The 23,613-nt window shown below is 39.8% G+C and overlaps 1 protein-coding gene across 4 annotated transcripts in view; it reads left to right on the plus strand.

Annotated features, from left to right (window-relative positions):
• Positions 1-23,613, plus strand: part of LDAH (lipid droplet associated hydrolase) — a 132,933-nt gene that overhangs the window by 45,719 nt on the left and 63,601 nt on the right. For all 4 annotated transcript variants that reach the window (XM_061372362.1, XM_061372363.1, XM_061372364.1 and 1 more), the window contains one exon: positions 7,959-8,128. In XM_061372362.1, the coding sequence (XP_061228346.1) occupies positions 7,959-8,128 (170 nt within the window). The remainder of the gene's footprint in view (positions 1-7,958; positions 8,129-23,613) is intronic.

Consider the following 23,613-nt stretch of genomic DNA (forward strand, 5'->3'; position numbering starts at 1 on the left):
TGATTGGGGGGGGGGGAGGGTGTTGTTTTTTTGTTTGTTTTTTGTTGGGTTTTTTCTTGTTGTTTTGGTGGGATTTTTTTGTTGGGTTTTTTTTTTAATACTATAGTGAAAATTCTTAAAATTGCATGTTCTGTAGTTATTTAGCTTACTGACTAATGCAGAAATTCAAATACAGAAACGCTGATTAAATTGTTCTGGAGGCACTGATTGGTGTAGAACTGCATAATAGAACACTGTTCCATGGTGTTGGCCTTGCCAAATAGAGGATAACCAACAAATTTCTCCTTCAAAGTTTGTACTGTTATCTCATCATAGAATCATAGAATGGTTAGGGATGGAAAGGACCCCAAGATCATCTAGTTCCAACGTCCCTGCCCCTGGGCAGGGACACCTCACACTAAACCATCTCACCCAAGGCTCTCTCCAGCCCGGCCTTGACCTGCCAGGGATGGACCATTCATAACTTCCTTGGGCAACCCATTCCAGTGCCTCACCACCCTCACAGTAAAGAACTTCTTCCTTATATCCAATCTAAATTTCCCCTGTTTAAGTTGTAACATGTTACCCCTTGTCCTATCACTCATTTTCTGATGGATAGTCCCTCCCCAACACCCTTATAGGCCCCCGTCAGATACTGGAGGGTGCTGTGAGGTCTCCGCGCATCATTCTCTTCTCCAGGCTGAACAGCCCCAACTTTCTCAGCCTGTCTTCATACAGGAGGTCCTCCAGTCCCCTTATCATCCTCGTGGCCCTCCTCTGGACTTGTTCCAACAGTTTCATGTCCTTTCTATGTTGAGGACACCAGAACACACACACACTTGCCATGGTTAAACTTCATGAGGTTGGCATCAGCCCACCTCACAAGCGTATCATGGTCCGTCTGGCTGGCATTCCTTTCCTCCAGCATATCAACCGAACCACACAGTTTGGTGTCATCAGAAAACTTGCTGAGGGCGCACTCAATCCCACTGTCCATGTCACCAACAAAGATGTTGAACAAGACCGGTCCCAACACCGATCCCTGAGGGACACCACTTGTTACTTTTCTCCAGCTGGATATCGAGCCATTGACCACAACTCTTTGTGTGCAGCCATCCAGCCAGTTCTTTATCTACCGAATTGTCCACCTACCAAATTGTTATCTCTCCTAGAGACAAGGATGTCGTGTGGGACAGTGTCGAATGCTTTGCACAAGTCCAGCTGGATGACATCAACTGCTCTACCGCTGTCCATCAGTTCCATAGCCCCATCACAGAAGGCCACCAAATTGGTCAGGAAGCATTTCCCCTTAGTGAAGCCATGCTGGCTGTCACCAAGCACCTTGTTGCTTTTCATGTGCCTTAGCATGCCTTCCAGGAGAATCTGCTCCAAGATTTTGCCAGGCACAGAGCTGAGACTGACTGGTCTGTTGTTCCCCGGGTCATCCATTTTCCCCTTTTTGAAAATACTGGTTATAGTACTCTTTTTCCAGTCATCGGAACTTCACCTGACTGCCATGATTTTTCAAATATGATGGCCAGTGGCTTAACTACTTCATTCGCCAGCTCTTTCAGGACCCGCGGATGGATTTCATCAGGTCCCGTGGACTTGTGCATATTCAGGTTCTTGAGGTGGTCTTGAAGCAATTCCTCTCCTACAGTGTGTGCAAGGTCTTCATTCTCACAGTCACTGCGTCTGCCTTCCAAGACTTGGGTGGTGCGGTCAGAGCATTTGCCAGTGAAAATCAAGGCAAAGAAGTCGTTAAGTACCTTAGCCTTCGCTGAATCCAAGGTAGCCAGTTCTCCTGATAGCTTCCAGAGAGGGCCCGCTTTGTCCATAGTCTGTCTTTTATTTGTAATGTACCTACAGAATCCCTTCCTGTTATCTTTCACATCATCTCTTAGTAATAGTTTCTTTAATCAGGGGGAAGCAAGACTAAGAATGCAAAACAAAAAGTTTCTTTCAGATATCTGAATTTAATAGGTTCAGTTTTCTTTTAATAAAAATTTGGGGTTTAGTATTTGTCACGTTTATTGGTTTAGTTTTTCAGACTATGCTTGTACTAATTTAATTATAATACAGCTTCCTTTCAAAAGCATATGAGGTGTTAAACAAGTGTCCCAGCAATAGGTGTGTAGATAGCAAAGGTAATCAATAGTTCAATTTGTAGTTTAAATGTTGTTAGTTTTCTTTTAAAGAAAATAATACATGTGACCACTTCAGTTTCTTTACTGAATGGTAATTTATTTGTGGGAGATATTTTTACAAAAAGTAATTGCTCCAATAAACACCAATGAGTGGTGTGTTTATCTTAAAAGTTACATGAACAGTTCCTGAAGGGTAGGAGGGCAGATTAAGGTCTAAGGGTTAATCTAAAACACAACACTTTAAGACATGGTTTCTGGTGTCAGTAGGAGTTCTTCAGTATGTATTGAACATTCTTTCACGGTTTCCATCACATTTCTATGGTATTTTGCTCTCTGCTGTCCTGGGTTCAGCAGTAAGCAGTCATTTTTCTCCTTCTTAGTAGCTGGTTCAGTGCTGTAGTTTTGACTTTAAGCCTGGCAACGGTGCTGATAACACCAATGTTTTTAGTTGTTGCTAAATAATCTTTACTATGACCAAGGACTTTCTGAGTCTCATGTTCTGCCAGGGAGGAGGGGAAGCCAGAAGGAAGCAGACAGGACACCTGACCCAAACTAGCCAAAGGGGTATTCCATACCACAGCATGTCATGCCCAGTATACAAACTGAGGGCAGTTACCTGGAAGGGCTAGATCACTGCTTGGTTGGGCTGGGTATTGTTTGGCGGGTGGTGAGCGGTTGTATTCTCTTTCCTTGTTATTTCCCTTATCATTATTATTATAAGTGGCAGTATCAGTGGTTTGTGTTATACCTTAGTTACTGGGCTGTTCTTATCTCAACCCGTGGGAGTTACATTCCTTCGATTCTCCTCCCCATCCCTCTGGGAGTAGGGGGCAGAAAGCAGGGGGAGGGTGAGAGAGCGGGCTACGTGTTTTTTTCTGGGTTGCCAACTGTGCCTAAACCACGACAGTTGCTCATACAAATTATCCAGGTTTCAATAATCAGATGAAAGATTGGGTGAAGAATTCAGGCTTTAAGCAGTGTATCTTTAGGGAATGTATTTTCTTAGCACATTTGCCCATACTGGACCTACAAACCTGAAATCTCAGGTTTTCAGTTTGCAGTTGCATTTAAGCATTTTCAAATGGCATCATTCAATCGTAAGGCATTTGTTACAAGAACAGAACCAGTCAAATGATTTATTTAATTTCCAGAATTAGACTTCTGACTATGCATGGCAGTTTAACAGGTAATCCTCCCAGGGGCTTTAGTTGCAGGATTGCTTTCTGTCTGTCACTACATGAAGGCAAGATAAAACTTTCCATGGGTTGCTCCATCTAAACAGTAGTTCCTTAGCCACAGCTGCTGCTCTTCTCACCAGTGTTTGCATGGTTTTGTAATGAGAAAAGGAGGCGAGGGCGTAAATTCTAAAACACTTGGTGCTATATAATGGTGGTATTTGGGTATTTGATGGAGACAAAGTGAACTTAACTTGACCCTGAACTAGCTCTCCTGAACTTTTTGGTTGGCCGTACTTGATGCTCTGTGCCTTTCATTTTCATATGCTTTGATATCATCGTTGACCTTTCAGTATCTTTTCGCTTACTCTTTGTCTTCCTCTCGATACTTTCTTGTTATTGCATTTTCATGTGTTTAAACTTGTTATTTCTTCTCACTGTTAATAGCAGTATTGTGATGTCACACAGCTGAAATGAGCAGTGTCTTCAGAGGAAGAGGTCAATCTTTTTCCAGTGCCCTCAGTCTCAAGATACTTGTCCTTACCCTGTAAGAAGTCCAATTCTGAAAATTCTTGACCGCAAGAGTTTATGCAGGTTGTTCATTAGAGTTTGTCCTTTAGATATGCTGGGATTACCTCCTGCAGTAAATGACCCAGAGAAGAAGAAGATAGAGTTTGGGTAGGACTGTGGGTTTTACCACCCTTTCCTTCATAGCATAGAATTACAAGTCAATTTTTTCACACAGTTCCTTACTTGATCATGAGTAGTTTGGAGGCCTTGTCTATACGGACTGAGCTCAAATATTCAGTCACCTGTTGACTGGGATAATTTGGAGTTCAGATGCACAAGCATTCCCTTGTGAAATTAGGGAAGTACAGTGGCATGCAGAGATTATATGCACAAATTTGAGTACAGTGTTGGAAAATCTAGCCTTCACTGTCTTTTTGAATCACCCATTAAAAAGGAGTGCATGATATTTTTTTTTTGAGGCTTTTTAATGAAAGGCTAGATTTTATGAACCTCCAGTCTAAGGCATGTTCATAGAACTGATACACTTTTTTTTCCTCTGCCTCAGAATTTCCAGTGTATACATAGCAGAAAAACAAACAAACCCAATCCTCTGTTATTTCCCTGAAAACCAAAGTCGTCTTTCCTAGCAAGATTAACTTGTCTACTAATCTTAGAGCAAGCACTTTATTTTAATCTGTCATTGTTTTCTGACTGTGGGTTTAGCAAAGGTCAGAAAAAGAGATTCATTAAAGTGATGGTCTGTTTGTTTTTCCGAAAGCACATCAGAAGATTAATGCTTTGCCAAAGAAAATAAAGAAATACAGTATTTCTTTTAATACACTTCAACTAAATAAAGTCTTGAAATCACATGCCTTGGCCCTAATGGGGTGTTTACAGCATAAGGTACAAGTCATATAATTTCTGCTATCTGAAAACTGCTTAAATGAGCTCTTCTTCAGCCATGCCGTTTATTCCACACCTTCAGGTGAAGTAACTCTGGTCCCTTCTCTGATGTAGAGTCATTGGAGAGCTGACTGCCAGTGTGTTTGTGCAAGTCTGTTTGCTTATACAAAGATCCCATTTAAGCTTCTCCACCCAAGAAATTCATGTTGATTTTGGATAATCCCTGGGTGATTTTATTCTGTAAAATAAATAATTAATCTTCCAAACTTGTGACGCAGCCCAGCTCTCACATAGTTTGGACTCTTACAAGTGCAGCATTTGTGTTAAGGAAACATGAACTGACACTAGGCATGGGCAATTTTATATTTATCCAGAAGGAAAATAGGATGCGTATTTCAGCTTCAGGTTACATGACGCTGAAGTTTCACCTGATGAGAGCAGGGTCAGTCAGTGATGAGGAGAATTTGGCATGTTTCTTGCCAGACCCCACGCTGCGCACTTATTCTCCAGTGCGGCTTCTCTAGGAGTAATGCCAACTTGATTTGACTTGGCAGCAAGCCAGTATTTTAGAAGAAGAGGAAAAGTTGTGTTAAACAGATAAAACAATTCTCTGGGGTCAGCACTGGCTGTCAGGTCTCGCTTTCAATCTGAGAGAGATTTTACGTGGATGTAACATAGGCCAGTAGAGGTGGGAATCTGAGCATTCTTGCTCTGAGTGGTGCTGAGCAAGGCTGTGCTGAGGATGGTTTGGCAGAGTGCAGTAGAATGGGTCTCCGTGATCATCATCTGTCATAACTAACCCATCCAATTAAAAATTGCTTCTGCAAGCTCAACTCTCCCCTGCTGTATTAAGGAAGCACCAGTGACAGGTTTCAGCTGAGTGTGCTCAACGTCTGGCCAAATGCAAGGGGGAAGTAGGTCTTATTTTCACTCTACTCTTAATCTTCACCCGTATCCTTGGGGTTCTTGCTTTGGCAACAAAACTGATTGTGAACAGGCACATCTCTGCTAAAACCAATAATAGCTATGAATGTGTTGCCCTGAATTTCTATGCTGCTATTTATTAGGTAACTAAACATTAGATTAGATATCTAGCATCTTAACAACTAGTGAACTGTATTTATCTAACACAGCCATCCACATGTTGAGACTGGTCTAGACTCTTTGCTGTATTGTTTAATTGCATTACAGTTAAGTTCAGCACCTCATGTAGCAGAAATTGATTTCATGTGGTGAAAAGCAGTTGTTAGTCTCCTGAGACTGAGCAATACAAATACAGGTTTGTTTTGTTTCCTGCTTGGTTTCTGGGGTTTTGCAACCCATGAGAAGTTCTGAAGAAGATTTATAGACCTATTTTCTCTCCTTCCTTTTGCTTTAACCTGAAAATAAGCTGAAATTATTGTAAAATCACTTACTGTCAAGAATTGAAGCTGTGAATGGAATGACAAATGTTAAAAGACATGCTGATAAATCACTGGAGATGGCAGTGCTTGAGTAAAACAATACAGAAATGGTAGTAAATATTTACAAGGGAAAACTGACCTGCTCGATCCAACACACAGTAATGTAAATATGTTCAATGTAGCATCCTCTTTCACTTGTTGCTGCATCCTGCAGGCCACTGTATTTCTAGTATTCTGTGTTTTATGTCAGTTATATTTACCCTTAATTACACTTGCAGTGTAGACAGCCCTCTCCTGCATGAGGTAGCGCTCCTGTGTAATTAAATGAAAAGGAAAGACAGCTTATGCTAAAAATAGAAATTAAGTTTAGAAAACTTGTTTTGGCATAAGGCTTTCATTTAGAGTTTCAGAAAACAGAAAAAGCTCTTTGTTTTCCATTACTTGTAGAAAGCATAATAAGCAAAATATTATTTCTCATCTAATTTTACATTCCTTGAGTGCGTTTTAGTATACCCCTTTTTCATTTAGGGTAAACTACTCTAAATTGTGCTCAGATATGACCATTAATAGCTTTAATAGAAATACTAGTTTAATTGAAGAACTTCGTCGTTGTGACCTTTGTGTTAATAATCTAAGCTCAATAAAAAAGCTGTCATGACACATTCTAGAGCAATTATTTTGCTTCAGAAGTTTATATCTCGTGCAGATGATCAAAAAAGCAATATAGTGCCAGCCTACTTAGGCTGCCACTTAATACTGTCACTGCCAAAGCCCCAGTAACTTCACAGCAGTAGCATTATTAATTTTTAGTTTTTGAGGTTATTGGCCAATTGCCATCAAACTTCTTACATGTGGATTAAAAGACCAGTCAGCCTTCCTAATTTGGTAAGCTGTGTTCATAGTCATAGGCAGTTACCTCCATGTTTTTCTCCAAGCAGGTGCAAAACCAATTGCATCTGAAATGGATCTGTGGTGCTCTCTAACTTTCCTTTACAGCAGTTTTTCAATGCATTGCCATCTTTTTAATGTATGTGCCTTTTCAGTATGTCTGCCTTATGGATAATTTCTTCCACCTCTGTTTTTCACGTAGGGAACTGATGCAGAGGACATCAAAAGAAACCAAGTGGGAAGTTAAACACCTAATACTGGGTGGGCTGGTTAGGGCACCACTTCTGTTAGCTGTTCCTCATATTGCATTATTACCTAGAACCATGAAGCTCTAAGTTGGTCTTATTCTTTTGTGGGTGGACTGGCAATAAAAACCTGCCTAAATAGGAGTATTTTATGTAATTGCTGGTGTTCTATGTTGACACTTATAAATTTCATTTTTTTCCTTGCTCCATAGGACTTTTTTGTGCATCTTTATTTTAAAACAGGAGATTTTGAATATTTGAAGGTTCTTAGTGCATGATAACATATGTGACAGTTTATCTTGAGTGAAGGGACTTTTATTCCTAGGCAGTTTTGCTGTTGTAGGTTCTGATCTCACAATAATTTAGTCTGGGTTGATTTAAGCTGATTCAGTGCCTTGAGTTTGGTCTTGTTCTGAATGAAGGGGATCCAATGCTAGATGATGTGCAGTGAAGCTTTACGTGTATCCATATCCTTCCCTGGCTCCCCAGCTACACAAGTCTTCACATCCTGTATGTATGTGATTCATCAGTCTGTGTTTACCAGTGGTAATCAAAATGAAATTTTTAAGATCAGTGAGTTGGTTTATGTGTTTAATTAATATGCTCGTTTATTTCAGAGTTTTCAAAAAAACTGTGGGAATTAAAAAAAGATAGCTGAAATTTCTGAATTTCTGTCGTTAAAACAAAGCACTTTCTTCTATGTTTCAGACACAGATATAAAGGAGCTGGAGGATGTTTTTGGACTTCACGGACAAGTAGAGCATAAGCTGAACTTCCTCAAAAACAATGTATCAAAAGATATAAAGCTGATACTGATTGCTCATTCTATTGGTTGCTACATTACACTGGAGATGATGAAGCGAGCATCAGAACTTCAGGTACATTGATCTTATAGAATGGAGTTACATTATTAGCAAAGCAGTGCATGTGCTTAGGCTATCGGTAGTGCTGTGTCTTCCCTGTGGAAGCTCTATTCTGCTATACACAAGATTTCAGTTAAAATCAAATAAAAATCATAGAATCAAAGAATCATTGAATAGTTAGAGTTGGAAAGGACCTTAAGATCAAAATATTAATTATGAATCCAAATAACATATAATAATGTAGCTGGATGTAAAATAAAGTCCTGACAGAATTTGGACCTTTAAGTCATGGAATTATAGAATGGTTTGAGTTGGAAGACACCTTAATGATCAACTAGTTCCAACCCCTTGCCACAGGCAGGGACAACATCCACTAGACTAGGTTGCTTAAAGCCCTGTCCAACCTGGCCTTGGATACTGCCAGACATGGGACAGCCACAGCTTCCCTGTGCACCCTGTGCCAGTGCCTCACCACCCTCAAAGTAAAGAATGTTTTCCTAATATCTAACTTAGGTCTACTCTCTTCTACATTTTTTCTTTTGAAATGCTGGTTTATTATAGATAATAATGGTGATATGTGGTGTATTTGTGAAATTCCTGTTGAATTCTCGTCATTACATATGACTTCTTTGCCTCAGTCTTCACTGACAAAGGCTCTGACCGCACCACCCAAGTCTTGGAAGGCAGACGCAGGGACTGTGAGAAAGAAGACCTTGCGCACACTGTAGGAGATCTGGTTCAAGACCATCTCAAGAACCTGAATACGCATAAGTCCATGGAACCTGACGAAATCCATCCAGTGGTCCTGAAGGAGCTGGCGAATGAAGTTGCTAAGCCACTGGCCATCATATTTAAAAATCATGGCAGTCAGGTGAAGTTCCCGACGACTGGGAAAAGGGAAATATAACCCCCATTTTCAAGAAGGTGAAAATGGATGACCCAGGGAATTACAGACCAGTCAGTCTCACCTCTGTGCCTGGCAAAATCTTGGAGCAGATTCTCCTGGAAGGCATGCTAAGGCACATGAAAAACAACAATGTGCTTGGTGACAGCCAGCATGGCTTCACTAAGGGGAAATCCTGCCTGACCAATTTGGTGGCCTTCTATGATGTGACTATGGAACTGATGGACAGCAGTAGAGCAGTTGATGTTATCCAACTGGACTTGTGCAAAGCGTTTGACACTGTCCCACATGACATCCTTGTCTCTAAATTGGAGAGACATCAATTTGATGAATGGATCATTTGGTGGAAAAAGAACTGGCTGGATGGCCGAACACAGAGTTGTGGTCAATGGCTTGATGTCCAGCTGGAGATCCCTCAGGGGTCTGGTCTTGCTTAACATCTTTGTCACTGACATGGACAGTGGGATTTCGTGCGCCCTCAGCAAGTTTGCCAATGACACCAAGCTCTGTGGTTTGGTTGATACACTGGAGGGAAGGAATGCCATCCAGAGGGACCTTGACACGCTTGTGAGGTGGGCTGATGCCAACCTCATGAAGTTTAACCATGGCAAGTGCAAGGTCCTACACCTGGGTTGGAGCAATACCAGACACAGGTGCAGGTTGGGCAGAGAAGAGATTCAGAGCAGCCCTGCGGAGAAGGACTTGGGGGTGTTGGTCGATGAGAAATGAGAAAGCCAACTGTATCCTGGGCTGCATCAGAAGGACCATGACCAGCAGGTCGAAGGAGGTGATCCTGCCCCTTTATTCTGCTCTCGTGAGACCTCACTTGGAGTATTGTGGTCAGTTCTGGTGTCCTCAACATAAAAAGGACATGGATCTGTTTGAACAAGTCCAGAGGAAGGCCACAAGAATGATCAGGGGACTGGAGCACCTCCTTATGAAAACAGGCTGAGAAATTTGGGTCTGTTCAGCCTGGAGAAGAAAAGGCTGCTTGGAGACCTCCTAGCAGCCTTCCAGTATCTGAAGGGGGCCTATAGGGATGCTGGGGAGGGACTCTTCATTAGGGACTGTAGTGGTAGGACAAGGGGTAACACGTTGAAACTTAAACAGGGGAAGTTTAGATTGGATATAAGGAAGAAGTTCTTTACTGTGAGGGTGGTGAGGCACTGGAATGGGTTGCCCAAGGAAGTTTTGAATGCTCCAACCCTGGCAGTGTTCAAGGCCGGGTTGGAGAGAGCCTTGGATGGCATGGTTTAGTGTGAGGTGTCCCTGCCCATGGCAGGGGGAGTGGAACTTGATGATCTTGGGGTCCTTTCCATCCCTAACTATTCTATGATTCTGTGATTCTATGAACAGATCACTAAACACTTGTTAATTACATTATGTAACTACACCAAAAATTAAGAGTGGTTATGATTTTAATACTAGCTTCTTATCTTAAGGGAAGCAGATTGCTGGCTGTACATGGGGAAATGCATGGAGAGACTAGAAATACAAATTGTGATGAGTACTGGTATGAAGTTCATTGTTTTTAAAATTTTATACATGTGCATGTATCATTGCTTCTACAACTCAGTCTTGGTTTGTGTTACCTGGTGAGTATGGGAGGTGTTACTGCATGTTCTTGTGTATCTGAACATTTTTCTCTGTCACTCTGAATCAGTAGGATGTAGGACGCTGTCCTTGCACCTCTATAAACAGTTCGTCGCCAACTGTTAGTGCTCAGTAATAAGTCAGTCTGCTGGCAGATAATGAATGAAGAATACTGAATTTTTATTCTTAAACATTCACTCTTGGTAAATCATTGACTCTTCCTTTACATTATAATATCTTCAAGTGGAAGGAAGTGCAGTGTTATTGTAAGGTCTCTGTTTAATATAGGCAGGAGTAGTTCCATCCACTTTTTCATAACCGTTTCTGTTGCATGTCTAACTTTTTTTTTTCCCCTTTAAAGGAAACAGGAACTACACACGTGAAACTTGAGGTTAACCCATTTCATTTTCACAGGCATATTTCACTTAATGATTATAAGCAAGGGCATTTTTTTGAGAGAACATTTATTGCTGTTTTATCTTTTCAAGAGGGAGTGCTTTAGAAAGTATACACAGTAATTTGTCCAAAAATACCAAGTTTTCTTTGGTCAGCAACTGTACAGTCTTTATTGCACAAATGGTTTTATCTGGTTTCAATTCAGCTGTAAATTGTTGTGATTTTTTTTTTTACACCTGGCTCACTGGATGCTGGCAGCTTGCTATTTATTGGTGTTTTGAAAAGTAGGTATCTTTGGGACAATCTCAGACTGCATGGTGCACTGTGTGCATGAAGTTAACTTATAACAAGCTACATTTAAGATGCATTTAACAATAGAAAATATTTGTGTAAGCCAGAGTGTTGTGCAATCTTTGTCCCTTTGCCAAAAATAAATTAACTGTTAGGTTTTATAACATATGAAGTGTGATAATAAGAAACTTGTGTTTCCATCTCTCCCTTTATTTTTACTGGAATATTTGATTCCCACAAGATTTTGAGCACATGTGTGTATTTTAGTAGCTAGATCATTTGACTTTATTTTTGTGTAGCTCTTACATGATACTCTTCTATGACATGAGTTTTGGTTTTGGTCTTAAATTCTCTGCTTTAAGAGCTTTTGATTGCTTACACTTTATTATTCTGAGCCAGAGGTTAATGTGTTGTATTTATTGTACAAATAATTCAGTAAACATTTATATTTGGAGTGTATGTTTGATTTTTGTTACCCAATTTAAACCCTTTTCACAGTCTATCCAAATACAGACTAGATTGTCTCTTTCTTATGTGAAGATGACAGAACCTGATGCACTTGAGCTAGCAGGCGTAAAAAGGAGAAAGTGCTATCTCTTTCTCTCTCCTTCTTGGTTGCTCTTCATCTTTTGAATGCTGCTAATTTCTTGGCACCCTTGTGCTCTGCAGGTGAAAGGGTACTGTGGGTTTTTCTTTTTTAAATTTCTGTGAAATAATTCTTTCTTATTTAATGAAAATAAAAATGAATTGGGAATTCCCAGTTTACCCCAGGATAAATTCAGTTTTGGACCCCATCTATTTTCCTATTGATTATCAGGGAGGCTTCTGTTAATGGTTTCTTCAGGAGACCCCTTAACACAAGCTTAATCTTAGATTGATGTCTTTAGCTAGTGTGATTAGTAGAGAAGAGCCACATAGGTTACATTCTTATTTGTAACTAACTGGGGCTGCTGCATATATTTGAGTACTGGGCCAGCTATGCGGTGACATTTTTTAACTAGTTTTTAAGAGACTTTTTGGCATCTATCAACTCCCAGGGAGCACTCTGGCATAGTTCTGGGCTTGGCAGAGGCCCAGGACCATTCCCAGTAGTTAGCAAACATCCTGTTTCGGAGCAGGGGGGAAATTCACCATGTGGACACAGACCATCCTATGCCATCCTATTCAATGTCAGGACCGGGCAATAGTTCCTCACTAGTCTGTTTGCCGGTATATATCTGACTATGAATGATTCTCAGCTATCGTGGTGGGGCATCAAATCTTAGCAAGATTCATCTTCATCTATTCATGGGAAGTGGAGCATCCAGAGTTTGCCAGACTGCTAAAAAATTTTGACACTGGGAAGGAAAAATGCTTATTAGCCTTATTCTGTGGAGATGGAAAAAGGCAATAATGTACAGCTTGCTTGATGCTTGATCTTAACCTCATAATCTTTGCTTTTCATTCATGCAGCAGAACTGAAAAATGAAGCTGAGTGACAAAATTATTTTCTCAGTTGTTGGAGACTGAGCCTAATTTATAAATATGCTATATTCTTCAAGCATTCTCTTAAAAAATGCAAATCCTTACTTGGAGGATTTCCTTGTGCTTTGTTGGCAACACTACTGAATACTTCCTAAACCACTCTGTTTTATCTTTAATTTAATGGAAAGATTGACACAGTTCATTGCTATGAATGATTTTCAGTGAAATTCAGTCAGTTACAGCATTGCTTTCATTTGCAGTGATGCTTTTGAAATGCCAGCCCCTTTGTGTTAATAAATTAACATTTATTAATGCGGTAATAAATTAACATTTATTATTGAGTGAAACTATCATATAATGTATGCATTGCTCTTCCTATAAAAGTCGTTGAGAGTTTAAAACCTCTGATTATGTACTAGTTTCTGTATTATATAATTCAAACCCACACATTGCTATTGCATCACAGTGGTGCAAAAGAATATTGAGTATTGCTAGAACTTAGTTGATGTCATAAATGATAAGTAACAAAACAAAAATTGGAATAGTTACATGTGAAAATGTTCACACCTAGGAAACTCTGTCACATCATTTCTGTGCACACATTTATGTACATCTGCCTTCTCTTTCCTTCACCATGTCCTCTTTCAAACAAATCTTTTGGTCTGTAATTTCTTTTGAGGATTCTGAGGAGCATAGCAAATAACATAGTTTACATTTAATGATTGCACAAGTTTATACAGTAACATAACAATATTTTCATGTTTTTTCTTTTGCTTGTACACAAATTGCATTCAGGTCTTTCACTTGAGGAGCTACAACTTGTTCAGGGTCTGGAAATGTACGTAGCTTAGAAGGTTTCTGCAATGTGTCTTATTCTTGCTAAATCAGTACTGACTTTTACCCATGAGGAGGCTGTCCCCTAACTGAGCTTTCTTGAGTTAAGCAAACATTTTTCATTGCTGACTATTCTAAATTATTTCATGATGTGTAAAGTGTTGGTGGTAGTCATTCCCTTTTATAAATAAATTAAACACACCTAACAGGAGGTACCAGGCATTTTTTGTTAACCTTTTGAATTACTGAAATTGGCTGTATATCCCTGCTATTGGTTTTCTGCCTGTTTAGCCAGTTTCTAGTCTGCAGAAAAATGTTTCCCTTGTCCATTATTAGTATTATTAGGGGTCACAGGAATTGAATGACATAAATGGGAAGCATTTTGCTGGAGCTTTTTGAATTTAGTTATTTTAGATGATGCTCCTATATGTACATTGTAGCTTTATTTCTTTCTTATTGTTTTAAATTTTTTCAAAATATTTAGTTAAAAAAGTGAAGGAGCTTTCAGCTATAAAGCATTATTGTTATTTCTGAAGTTCAGGAAAGCCAGAAATACATTTTATCGTTCTTTTTTAACTTTAGCTGATAATGGATTAATCTTTTGTCATTCCTAAGTTTCTGTTGTTGCATTGTTAGTAATACGGGGTCTTTTGTTACCTTCAGTGCTCCCCTAAATCACACCTCTCTGTGACATCCGTAGTCATCATTTTGTGGTTTCATACTTGAACCAAAAGGCCATGTTCCATCTGTTGTGAACAGCTTGCTTGGAAACATTGATGGCCTACAGGTGCACAACAGGATGACAGACGTCACCACTCTGTTAGCTTTTTTTTTTCTTTTTTCCTTTTGTCTGGAAATCTGCTTCCTCATGCTTACCTGCAGCCCTTTGCAAATCATCTTAGTGAGAGAAGACATCTCTGCACATGGCTTTTCTGACAAAGACATTGATTGGGATATAAAATTTCAGAAACAATCTTCTCTGCCATCTCTTAGTCAGGGAATTTCTGGTTTTTGGTGTGTGTGAGAAATGATATATATAGAAGTTGTTTGTTTTAAAATAACCTTTACTAAAACAGTGAAAAATGGCAATAGATAGTTTTCATTGCAGTGTACTTGTGTATGCAACATAGAATGCACTAAGTAATTACTCAGTGAAAAAAAATAAATCTCTCAACAATGTCTATCCATAAATACCTTTTTTGCAGTAAGGTGGAATATGAAGTTTAAAACAAATTAGCTATTCCCGAATAAGTTATGTAAAACATTCTGATTATAAACCAAATGACTTTTTCTGATATAGCTTAATGTATATTCAAAATAACAGTTTTGAATGTATTCTAGATTCATTCTGGACATGAGTATTCATTCACCCATGAAGTTATTAGAGTATATTTCCATGTTTAGATATTCTTTCCTCAGGCTTTAATTTACCAAGTCTGTTGGGAAACATCAGTCTGTAAGTTATCAAAGCTTTTCCAAAGTTTACTGGCAGAGATAATCCTCTTTTTGAAGTATGGTTTCCCAAAGACACAAGCTTCAAGTAGGTGGGTTTTATTTTACTAGTGTTGACAAATGCATAATTGGCCATCACAGTAAAAAGATCCCACCTACATGAGTCGTGTTTCACATCTTTTTGTGCAATAAGAATAGTTACTTATGGGGAGGGAGGAAAGACCACATAAGTTGGTTTTTAATGGTTTGAAATTTCACTTGGACAAATACTAGATTCTGTCACTGCTGCCTTTCTGCCTTGAATCAAGTTGATTCTTTTGGCTCTGGTTAACACCTAGTTCCTTTCTGTTGAAGTATTTGGGAGCTCCCCCTAACTTTATTGAAAGTAAAATGAGGCCATAATAGAGAGAAGCATGCCAGAATGCCTCTACTAAGTGGGTTCTTGTTATACAGAATTCAGTGCAGTGACCCATGCATGTTAATAAGTCAGTTTCAGTCGCATTGAAAGCTTGATTATGAATTTGGGAAGCACTTTCATAATGTTAGGAAAGAGAATAGTCACAATGTTTTTAAATACAGCTATTTCTACAAGAAAATAAAATTCTTTAGTCTAGAATTACTGGAAATCCACAGGGACTATGAGACTGTGAGATTACAAGAGGGGGATTTTTTTCAACAGTACAGGAACTACTAAGCATGTCTGACCTTTGAGATAATAACGAGTCTTTTCAGCAGTATGAATGGATGAGGGAAAGACTGCATGAAGGCAATAACATTTGTTCAGTTTCTGTTTTGCTGAGATTAGAACCTGAGTATGTAATCCAAGACTGTACTTCATCACTACAGAAAACATCTGAAAAGACACTAATTTAGCAGGTTCTGACTTCCTTACTGCATTTTGGAAGTAGAAGAAAAATGAAAATATAAACACATGAGATAAACAGGAATATAAACATTCCATTTTTGAACGTTTTATTTAACATAATAGCATCTAATTCAAATGTTACTTACCTAAATTAGATGACACAGTAGTTGAAGCAAAGTCAGTTTATAGAGCCGTTGTGTAGGTAAATTAACTTCTGATGATTATAAAGTTTAAAAAAGTTTAGTGAACAATTCTTTTACCATCTTGAATGCTCTCTTGCGAAAGTAAGCTATGTCAGATCTCTTGAAAAGTACAGTGAGGCTGCATAAAATAGCAGAATAGCCAGAACACTTCTGAAGAGAGATTATGTCTTCTCTCATATAGAGGATTATACTCTGTATACCTGTGTCCAAAGTGCAGCATAAACAACAGCACAGTGGAAGAGTGAATAAATGGCCTTGGGTTGTGCAGCCTTGTTTTGATTTGGCCTTGCTAACACCCGTTTGCTCTTGGTGCCTTAATGGATTGCAGTGGTGGGTGGAAGATGAATATATGGTTATGTCTAGCAGTAGGGATCATGATCTGGAGAAACAGAATGGAGAAACACTGTGTTTATATTAATTGCATGTTACTTTCAGGCTTAAATGATAAAGTGCAAAAAAATCTCCATAAAACTTAAAATGGGTAAAAGACAGTAGCACAGATCCAGTAACAACATCTGCAAAATTATTATGCAAGAAAAAAATAGATGGCTATACTTAGCAGACCTCGCAAGGGAATTGGTGCACATTTTAAAGAAACGTGTATCTTATGAAGAGAGCTGTGAATTTCTAGGCCATGATAGAGAACTAAACTGGGTCTGATGTATTTTTCATCTTCAGTTCATCCATCCGGATAGATGAGCTACATACTAAAAACAACAAAGCAAACATCAGTGGGCTGATACACAGGCACATTCATCCCCCTGTAAGTGTTGCAGAAGCAAAAAAAAGACATACTCTTAACATGGTTTTGCACAGATTTAATAATGAGTTTAAGGTCAGCTGCCTTCAGTGAGACGTGTGTTAATTTAACGTCATAGATGTTTTAAGTTGGTAATTGAATTGTACTATTCCTATAATATATATTTGTGGGAGTTCTTTCTATCAAATTCTAATAGATATCAAGTCCTTGTGAGTATATAAAAGGAAGCACAGGTGGTCTAAGCCAGCAATTAGCCCAAAATTTGGTTTAGTTGACAGTATATACACTGCAGAGTCTGCATAATTCACCTTGCAACAGATGACAAAGTTCTGATGAGTGTGTTCTCTCAGTGACACCACAGGCAATATCAGTAAATCTAGTGGAATAGAGAGTAAAGCAGGAAATATGAACTTGGTGCACATGAAACATTATGCAGCTCTCTTATGCGGAAAAAGCAAGAAGTAAGGCAGATGATTTATTAAACCTGACCAAACAAAATAAGTAAGATACTGTATCTTTGAAGCATCAAGGGAGTTTCTGCAAAGAGTTGTGGAGAGATTTTTATTTTTTTTTTTTTTTTTAAGGAAAAAAAAGTTCATATGAAAACCTAAGACAAAACCTTTTCTTGTTGGGGTGGGAGGCTGCAAAGTGAAGAGCAATAGTGGGTGAGTTAATGGCAAAAAAGATTTGTTAGAGAGATACTGACTTTTGACTGAGACTCATAAAAGGCCATCAGCCTGAATTTAAAAGCTGAACAAAACTTCAGAATGCCATCAGTGAAAAGCTGATAACTGTGGAATGGTGTTCACCCAAGAGACCATCATTTTCACTGGCTTGATGACAGACTGTAATCCTAGTGGTCCCCGTCATATTCTTTTTTACCTTTTTCCACCAAAAACAAACCTAAAAAAACGGCTTTAAAAAATGTAAACTGTGAGAATATGCAGATGGGTTTTTTTGTATAACCCTCAGTGGCCTTTGTGAATAGGAACAGGCACTGTCTGTATTGCCATGTGCTGCATAAGTCTGCCTGAAATTACTTTTCTCTTCACAAACAACTCATCTTGTAATATAGAGGAAAATAGAATGTGAAATATCTTTAAGATATAAAAAGAAAATTAGGAAACTTAAAATGTCATGAAAAATAAAGTGTTGAAGGTGATGCATGCATCTTCAGATGTAAAATGCCTAGGGGAAATTTTTTTGTCTTTTGCTTTCACCAGGGAGAGGAGTGGATCTTTATCCATATTAAGAATATAATTTTGTCACGGAAAATCAGCTTCAAGCCAGAGTGGCATGAGCTAGCAATTATCAGCAAATAACTAAACCTATCAGGCACTTAAATGTGATCAACTTGAGAATAGTCCTCAGTCATGCTGTGAGGACACCTGACCTTTATACCTTAGAATCATAGAATCATAGAATAGTTAGGGTTGGAAAGGACCTTAAGATCATCAAGTTCCAATTCCCCTGCCGTGGCCAGGGATACCTCTCTCTAAGCCGTATCACCCAAGGCCTCGTCCAACCTGGCCTTGAACACAGACAGGGATGGAGCATTCACAACCTCCCTGAGGCTCCCTGAGCCTCACCACCCTAACAGGAAAAAATTTCCTCCTTATATCCAATCTAAGCTTCCCCTGTTTAAGTTTGAACCCATTACCCCTTGTCCTACCACTACAGTCCCTAATGAAGAGTCCCTCCCCAGCATCCCTATATGCCCCCTTCAGATACTGGAAGGCTGCTAGGAGGTCTCCAAGCAGCCTTCTCTTCTCCAGGCTGAACAGTCCCAAATTTCTCAGCCTGTTTTCATAAGGAGGTGCTCCAGTCCCCTGATCATTCTCGTGGCCCTCCTCTGGACTTGTTCAAACAGATCCATGTCCTTTTTATGTTGAGGACACCAGAACTGACCACAGTACTCCAAGTGAGGTCTCACGAGAGCAGAATAAAGGGGCAGGATCACCTCCTTCAACCTGCTGGTCACGCTCCTTTTGATGCAGCCCAGAATACGGTTGCACTTCTGGGCTGCAAGCGCACACTGCTGGCTCATGTTCAGTTTCTCATCAGCCAGCACCCCCAAATCCTTCTCCACAGGGCTGCTCTGAATCCCTTCTCTGCACAACCTGTAGCTGTGTTTGGGATTGCTCCGACCGAGGTGCAGGATCTTGCACTTGCCATGGTTGAACTTCATGAGGTTGGCATCAGCCCACCTCACAAGCGTGTCAAGGTCCCTCTGGATGGCATTCCTTCCCTCCAGTGTATCAACCAAACCACACAGCTTGGTGTCATCGGCAAACTTGCAGAGGGCGCACGAAATCCCACTGTCCATGTCAGTGACAAAGATGTTAAGCAAGACCAGACCCCTGAGGGATCTCCAGCTGGACATCAAGCCATTGACCACAACTCTGTGTTCGGCCATCCAGCCAGTTCTTTTTCCACCAAATGATCCATTCATCAAATTGATGTCTCTCCATTTTAGAGACAAGGATGTCATGTGGGACAGTGTCAAATGCTTTACACAAATCCAGGTAGATGACATCAACTGCTCTACTGCTGTCCATCAGTTCCATAGTCACATCATAGAAGGCCACCAAATTGGTCAGGAAGCATTTCCCCTTAGTGAAGCCATGCTGGCTGTCACCAAGCACCTTGTTGTTTTTCATGTGCCTTAGCATGCCTTCCAGGAGAATCTGCTCCAAGATTTTGCCAGGCACAGAGGTGAGACTGACTGGTCTGTAATTCCCCGGGTCATCCATTTTCCCCTTCTTGAAAATGGGGGTTATATTTCCCTTTTTCCAGTTGTCGGGAACTTCACCTGACTGCCATGATGTTTCAAATATGATGGCCAGCGGCTTAGCAACTTCATTTGCCAGCTCCTTCAGGACCCGCAGATGGATTTCATCAGGACCCATGGACTTGTGCACGTTCAGATTTTTAAGATAGTCTCGAACCAGTTCCTCTCCTGTGGTGGGCCCAAGGTCTTCATTCTCACAGTCCCTGTGTCTGCCTTCCAAGACTTGGGTGGTGCGGTCAGAGCCTTTGCTAGTGAAGACTGAGGCAAAGAAGTCATTCCGAACTTCAGCCTTCTCCAAATCCTGTGTAGCTAGTTCTCCCGAGAGCTTCCTGAGGGGGCCTACATTCTCCCTAATCTGTTTTTTATTTGCTATGTACCTGTAGAATCCCTTCCTGTTATCCTTAATGCCCCTAGCCAAGTTTTAACAGGGCCTTAGCTTTCCTAACCTGGTCCCTACCTTTCCGGACAACATCCCTGTAGCCTTCCCAGGCCACCTGTCCTTGCTTTCTGTAAGCCTCTTTTTTCATTTGAATTTTCCTCAGCAGCTCCTTATCCATCCAAGGAGGTCTCCTGGCCCTCCTGCTGCACTTCCTTCTAGTTGGGATGCAACACTTCTGAGCTTGTAGCAGGTGATCCTTGAGTACCAACCAAGAGCCTTGAGCCCCCCTGCCCTCTAGGGCTATATCCCATGGAACCTTACTAAGCAGGTTCCTGAAGAGGCCAAAGTCTGCTTTTTTGAAGTCCAGGGCAGTGAGCTTGCTGCTCGCTCTTCTCACTGTCCTGAGGATCTCAAATTCAACCATCTCGTGGTCGCTGCATCCAAGGCTGCCCTGCAGTGCCAGATTTCCAAAGAGCTCTTCCCTGTTGGTGAGCACGAGGTCAAGCATGGCACCTCTCCTTGTCGGTTCCTCTATTACTTGCAGAAGGAAGTTGTCTTCCACACAATCAAGGAACCTCCTGGATTGCTTGTGCTGGTTCATAAAGTCTTTCCGACAGATGTCAGGGTGGTTGAAGTCACCCATGAGAACAAGGGCCTGTGAGTGTGAAGCTTTTCCTATCTGCCTATAGAGTGCTTCATCTGCAGATTCCTCTTGATCAGGCGATGTGTCTGGCCTTGTGTCTGTCTGCGTTCTTGTCTTACGCAGAGAAATTAGCTTTTAGTCATACATTATGTAATCTGTTAGACATGTTGCCATCTTCTGATTCTTATGTTGGCCATTGTTGTGGTCAACATTACATAACTGTCTCCTAGTTAACAATCCAATTTCCACCAAAATGATACAATCCACACTTGGTTTTGCTCAGAACTGTAGAATTAGCAAGCAAGAAATAACGAAGGTTGAGTATCAAGCTGCCAACATAAAATTATAAAATTATGGATTTTTTTTGGCAACAAAAAGCTTTAGGATTAGGAATATGTAAAATTTTGAAAGATTCCTGTTGGGAAGGATTATTACCTTTTTTAAGTATGCCCTTTCAGAGATCTTCTCTGTCATCACTGTTCAGATCTTAAGCTTTTAACCCAAAATCTAGAGTTCACCAAAGAAGCAGGAATGGAAGGTTTGGATGAAGCTTATGGTGCTTATCAGAGTACTTGGACAAAGCTCATGCCTGATTATCTGGTCCAAAGAAAGCTTTTTTAAGTTAATCTTTACTTGAATTGCTTTGGTTTATTCTGCTTACTGTTATTTTATGCTGTGTTTCTGTATATTGTTAGTACACAGTGGCTCAGCTCATTCCAGCCCCATGGAATCTGTAGTTCATCATATTTCAGGTCAACACCTGAAAAGGGGGTAGCAGAGTTGTAGATTTGCCTGGCTGAGTTCAGTATCTGATCAAAAAGTGTCAATATAAAAACTCAGTTTAGAAAACAAAAGCTTAAAAATTGCATTATGACAGTCTTAACAATAGGAAAAAAGGGATATACATTAAACAGAACTCATTTTTAAATCCACTCTTTTTGTATCTATCCAGTATAGACCAAAGGCACTGTCAGCTTGTCTTACCATTTGATTCCCAAAAATCTTTCATAAAAGCAGAAATAGGGATACTGGTAAGTTATGGTACCGTAAGTATTAAAGCTCTGTTTTGCCTCCTAGAAGAGACTTTTGATATATATATATTACTCATTTTTAATACTGCTTTACATATATTTTGAAAACAACTCGTGATTCAAAAAACCTGTACGTGAGACCTTCAGTGACATGGTTTAGTGGTGGACATGGAACTCCTGGGGTAAAGGTTGGACGTGGTAGTCTTAAAGGTCTTTTCCAACCTAATTGATTCTATGAGGAAAAACTAATTCTCAAGACTTTCTGTGGAAAGTCATGTTTGTTCATAATGTTCACTGAAACTTCAACTTCTGTCACCTTGTTTAGCATTTTTGGTTTACTGCCTAGTTGAATATAGAAACAATATGAACACTAAGATTTTGGTCTGTGATGATTAAAAGTAGGAAAACATAAGAACAATAATTTTGATTTTGGGACACCTGATTTTTTTTAATAACATTGTGTTTATTTCACTGCTAATGAAACATCTGATTTCTTTTCAGATGTGTGTAGTCAGAATTCAAATAAATCTGTAAAAATTGTCTTTTCTAGGAAGTTAAAAGGCATTGAGATAGTCAAATGTACAAACAGAAAAGGAAGAAAAATAAACTGAAAAGTAGAATCAAGAATCCAAAGTAAAACATGAGAATGAAGAGGAAATGAAGGACTAAAAATAAAAAGATGGCTAGAATGGTAAATGGCAGAATAACAGGATTTATTAAGTACTGTTGATTTTTACAGAGTTGGTCATTAAAGTCTTGTTATTTTGAATCTCAAAAAATTTGGATTCATATTGTAATAACTAAGTAAATGATTCTATAAAAATGAAGGAATTGTAAACATGTAATGAGAAGTGAATTTCAAAAACAATTAGGATTTATAGCATATGTTTTCAAAAGAGCTCAACACCCTTCTGAAAGCCAGATTTACCAGAGAACTTTTTATGCTGGACAGTGAGATCTTTTGGAATTGTGTGTGCAGATGTGTATACTGTTGTGGTTTAAGCCCAGCTGGCAACCCAGAACCATGCAGCCACTTGCTCACTGCCACCCCCCTTCCCCCCACTCCCAGAGGGATGGGGAGGAGAATCAAAAGAATGTAACTCCCATGGGTTGAGATAAGAACAGTCCAGTAACTAAGGTATAATGCAAACCACTACTGCTACCACCAATAATAATGATAAGGGAAATAACAAGAGAAGAGAATACAACTGCTCACCACCTGCCAAACGATACCCAGCCCAACCGAGCAGTGACCTAGCCCTTCCAGGTAACTGCCCTCAGTTTATATACTGGGCATGATGTGCTGTGGTATGGAATACCCCTTTGGCTAGTTTGGGTCAGGTGTCCTGTCTCTGCTTCCTCCCGGCTTTCCCTCCTCCCTGGCAGAGCATGAGACTCAGAAAGTCCTGAGTAAACAGGAACTCAGAAGGTCACAGTAAACATTGCTTAGCAACAAGTAAAAACATCAGTGTTATCAGCGCTGTTCTCAGGCTGAAAGTCAAAACACAGCACTGCACCAGCTACTAAGAAGGAGAAAAATGACTGCTACTGCCGAACCCAGGACGTATGCATAGCACTTGAAACTCAGAGACTCATGTCTTCGGAGAGCTGGACCAAATGTCTGAAATTCAGTATGAAGATACTACACACACATTGAATTTGGTTTGTTTTTTTTTTTACTGCATCTAGTATGCTTTTACAGAAGACAGTAGAGCCATAAATCAGCAGTTTTCATGCTATTTTAAAGTCGAGTAGAGAGTCAATTAGAGAAAATCAATTAAGGCACTGGGTAATTGGTCATGAAAAGAGCATGTAAAGGGACATTGTGGAGTTTTTAAACATAGACTTTGCAAACATGTTGTGAAACTTCGAGTATGGATATCATTTTAGTAGC

The sequence above is a fragment of the Neopsephotus bourkii genome, unplaced genomic scaffold (genome assembly GCF_033783945.1).
Source record: "Neopsephotus bourkii isolate Nb327-2 ecotype Australia unplaced genomic scaffold, CSIRO-AGI_Nbou_v1 NB_1600, whole genome shotgun sequence".
NCBI lineage: Eukaryota > Metazoa > Chordata > Aves > Psittaciformes > Psittacidae > Neopsephotus > Neopsephotus bourkii.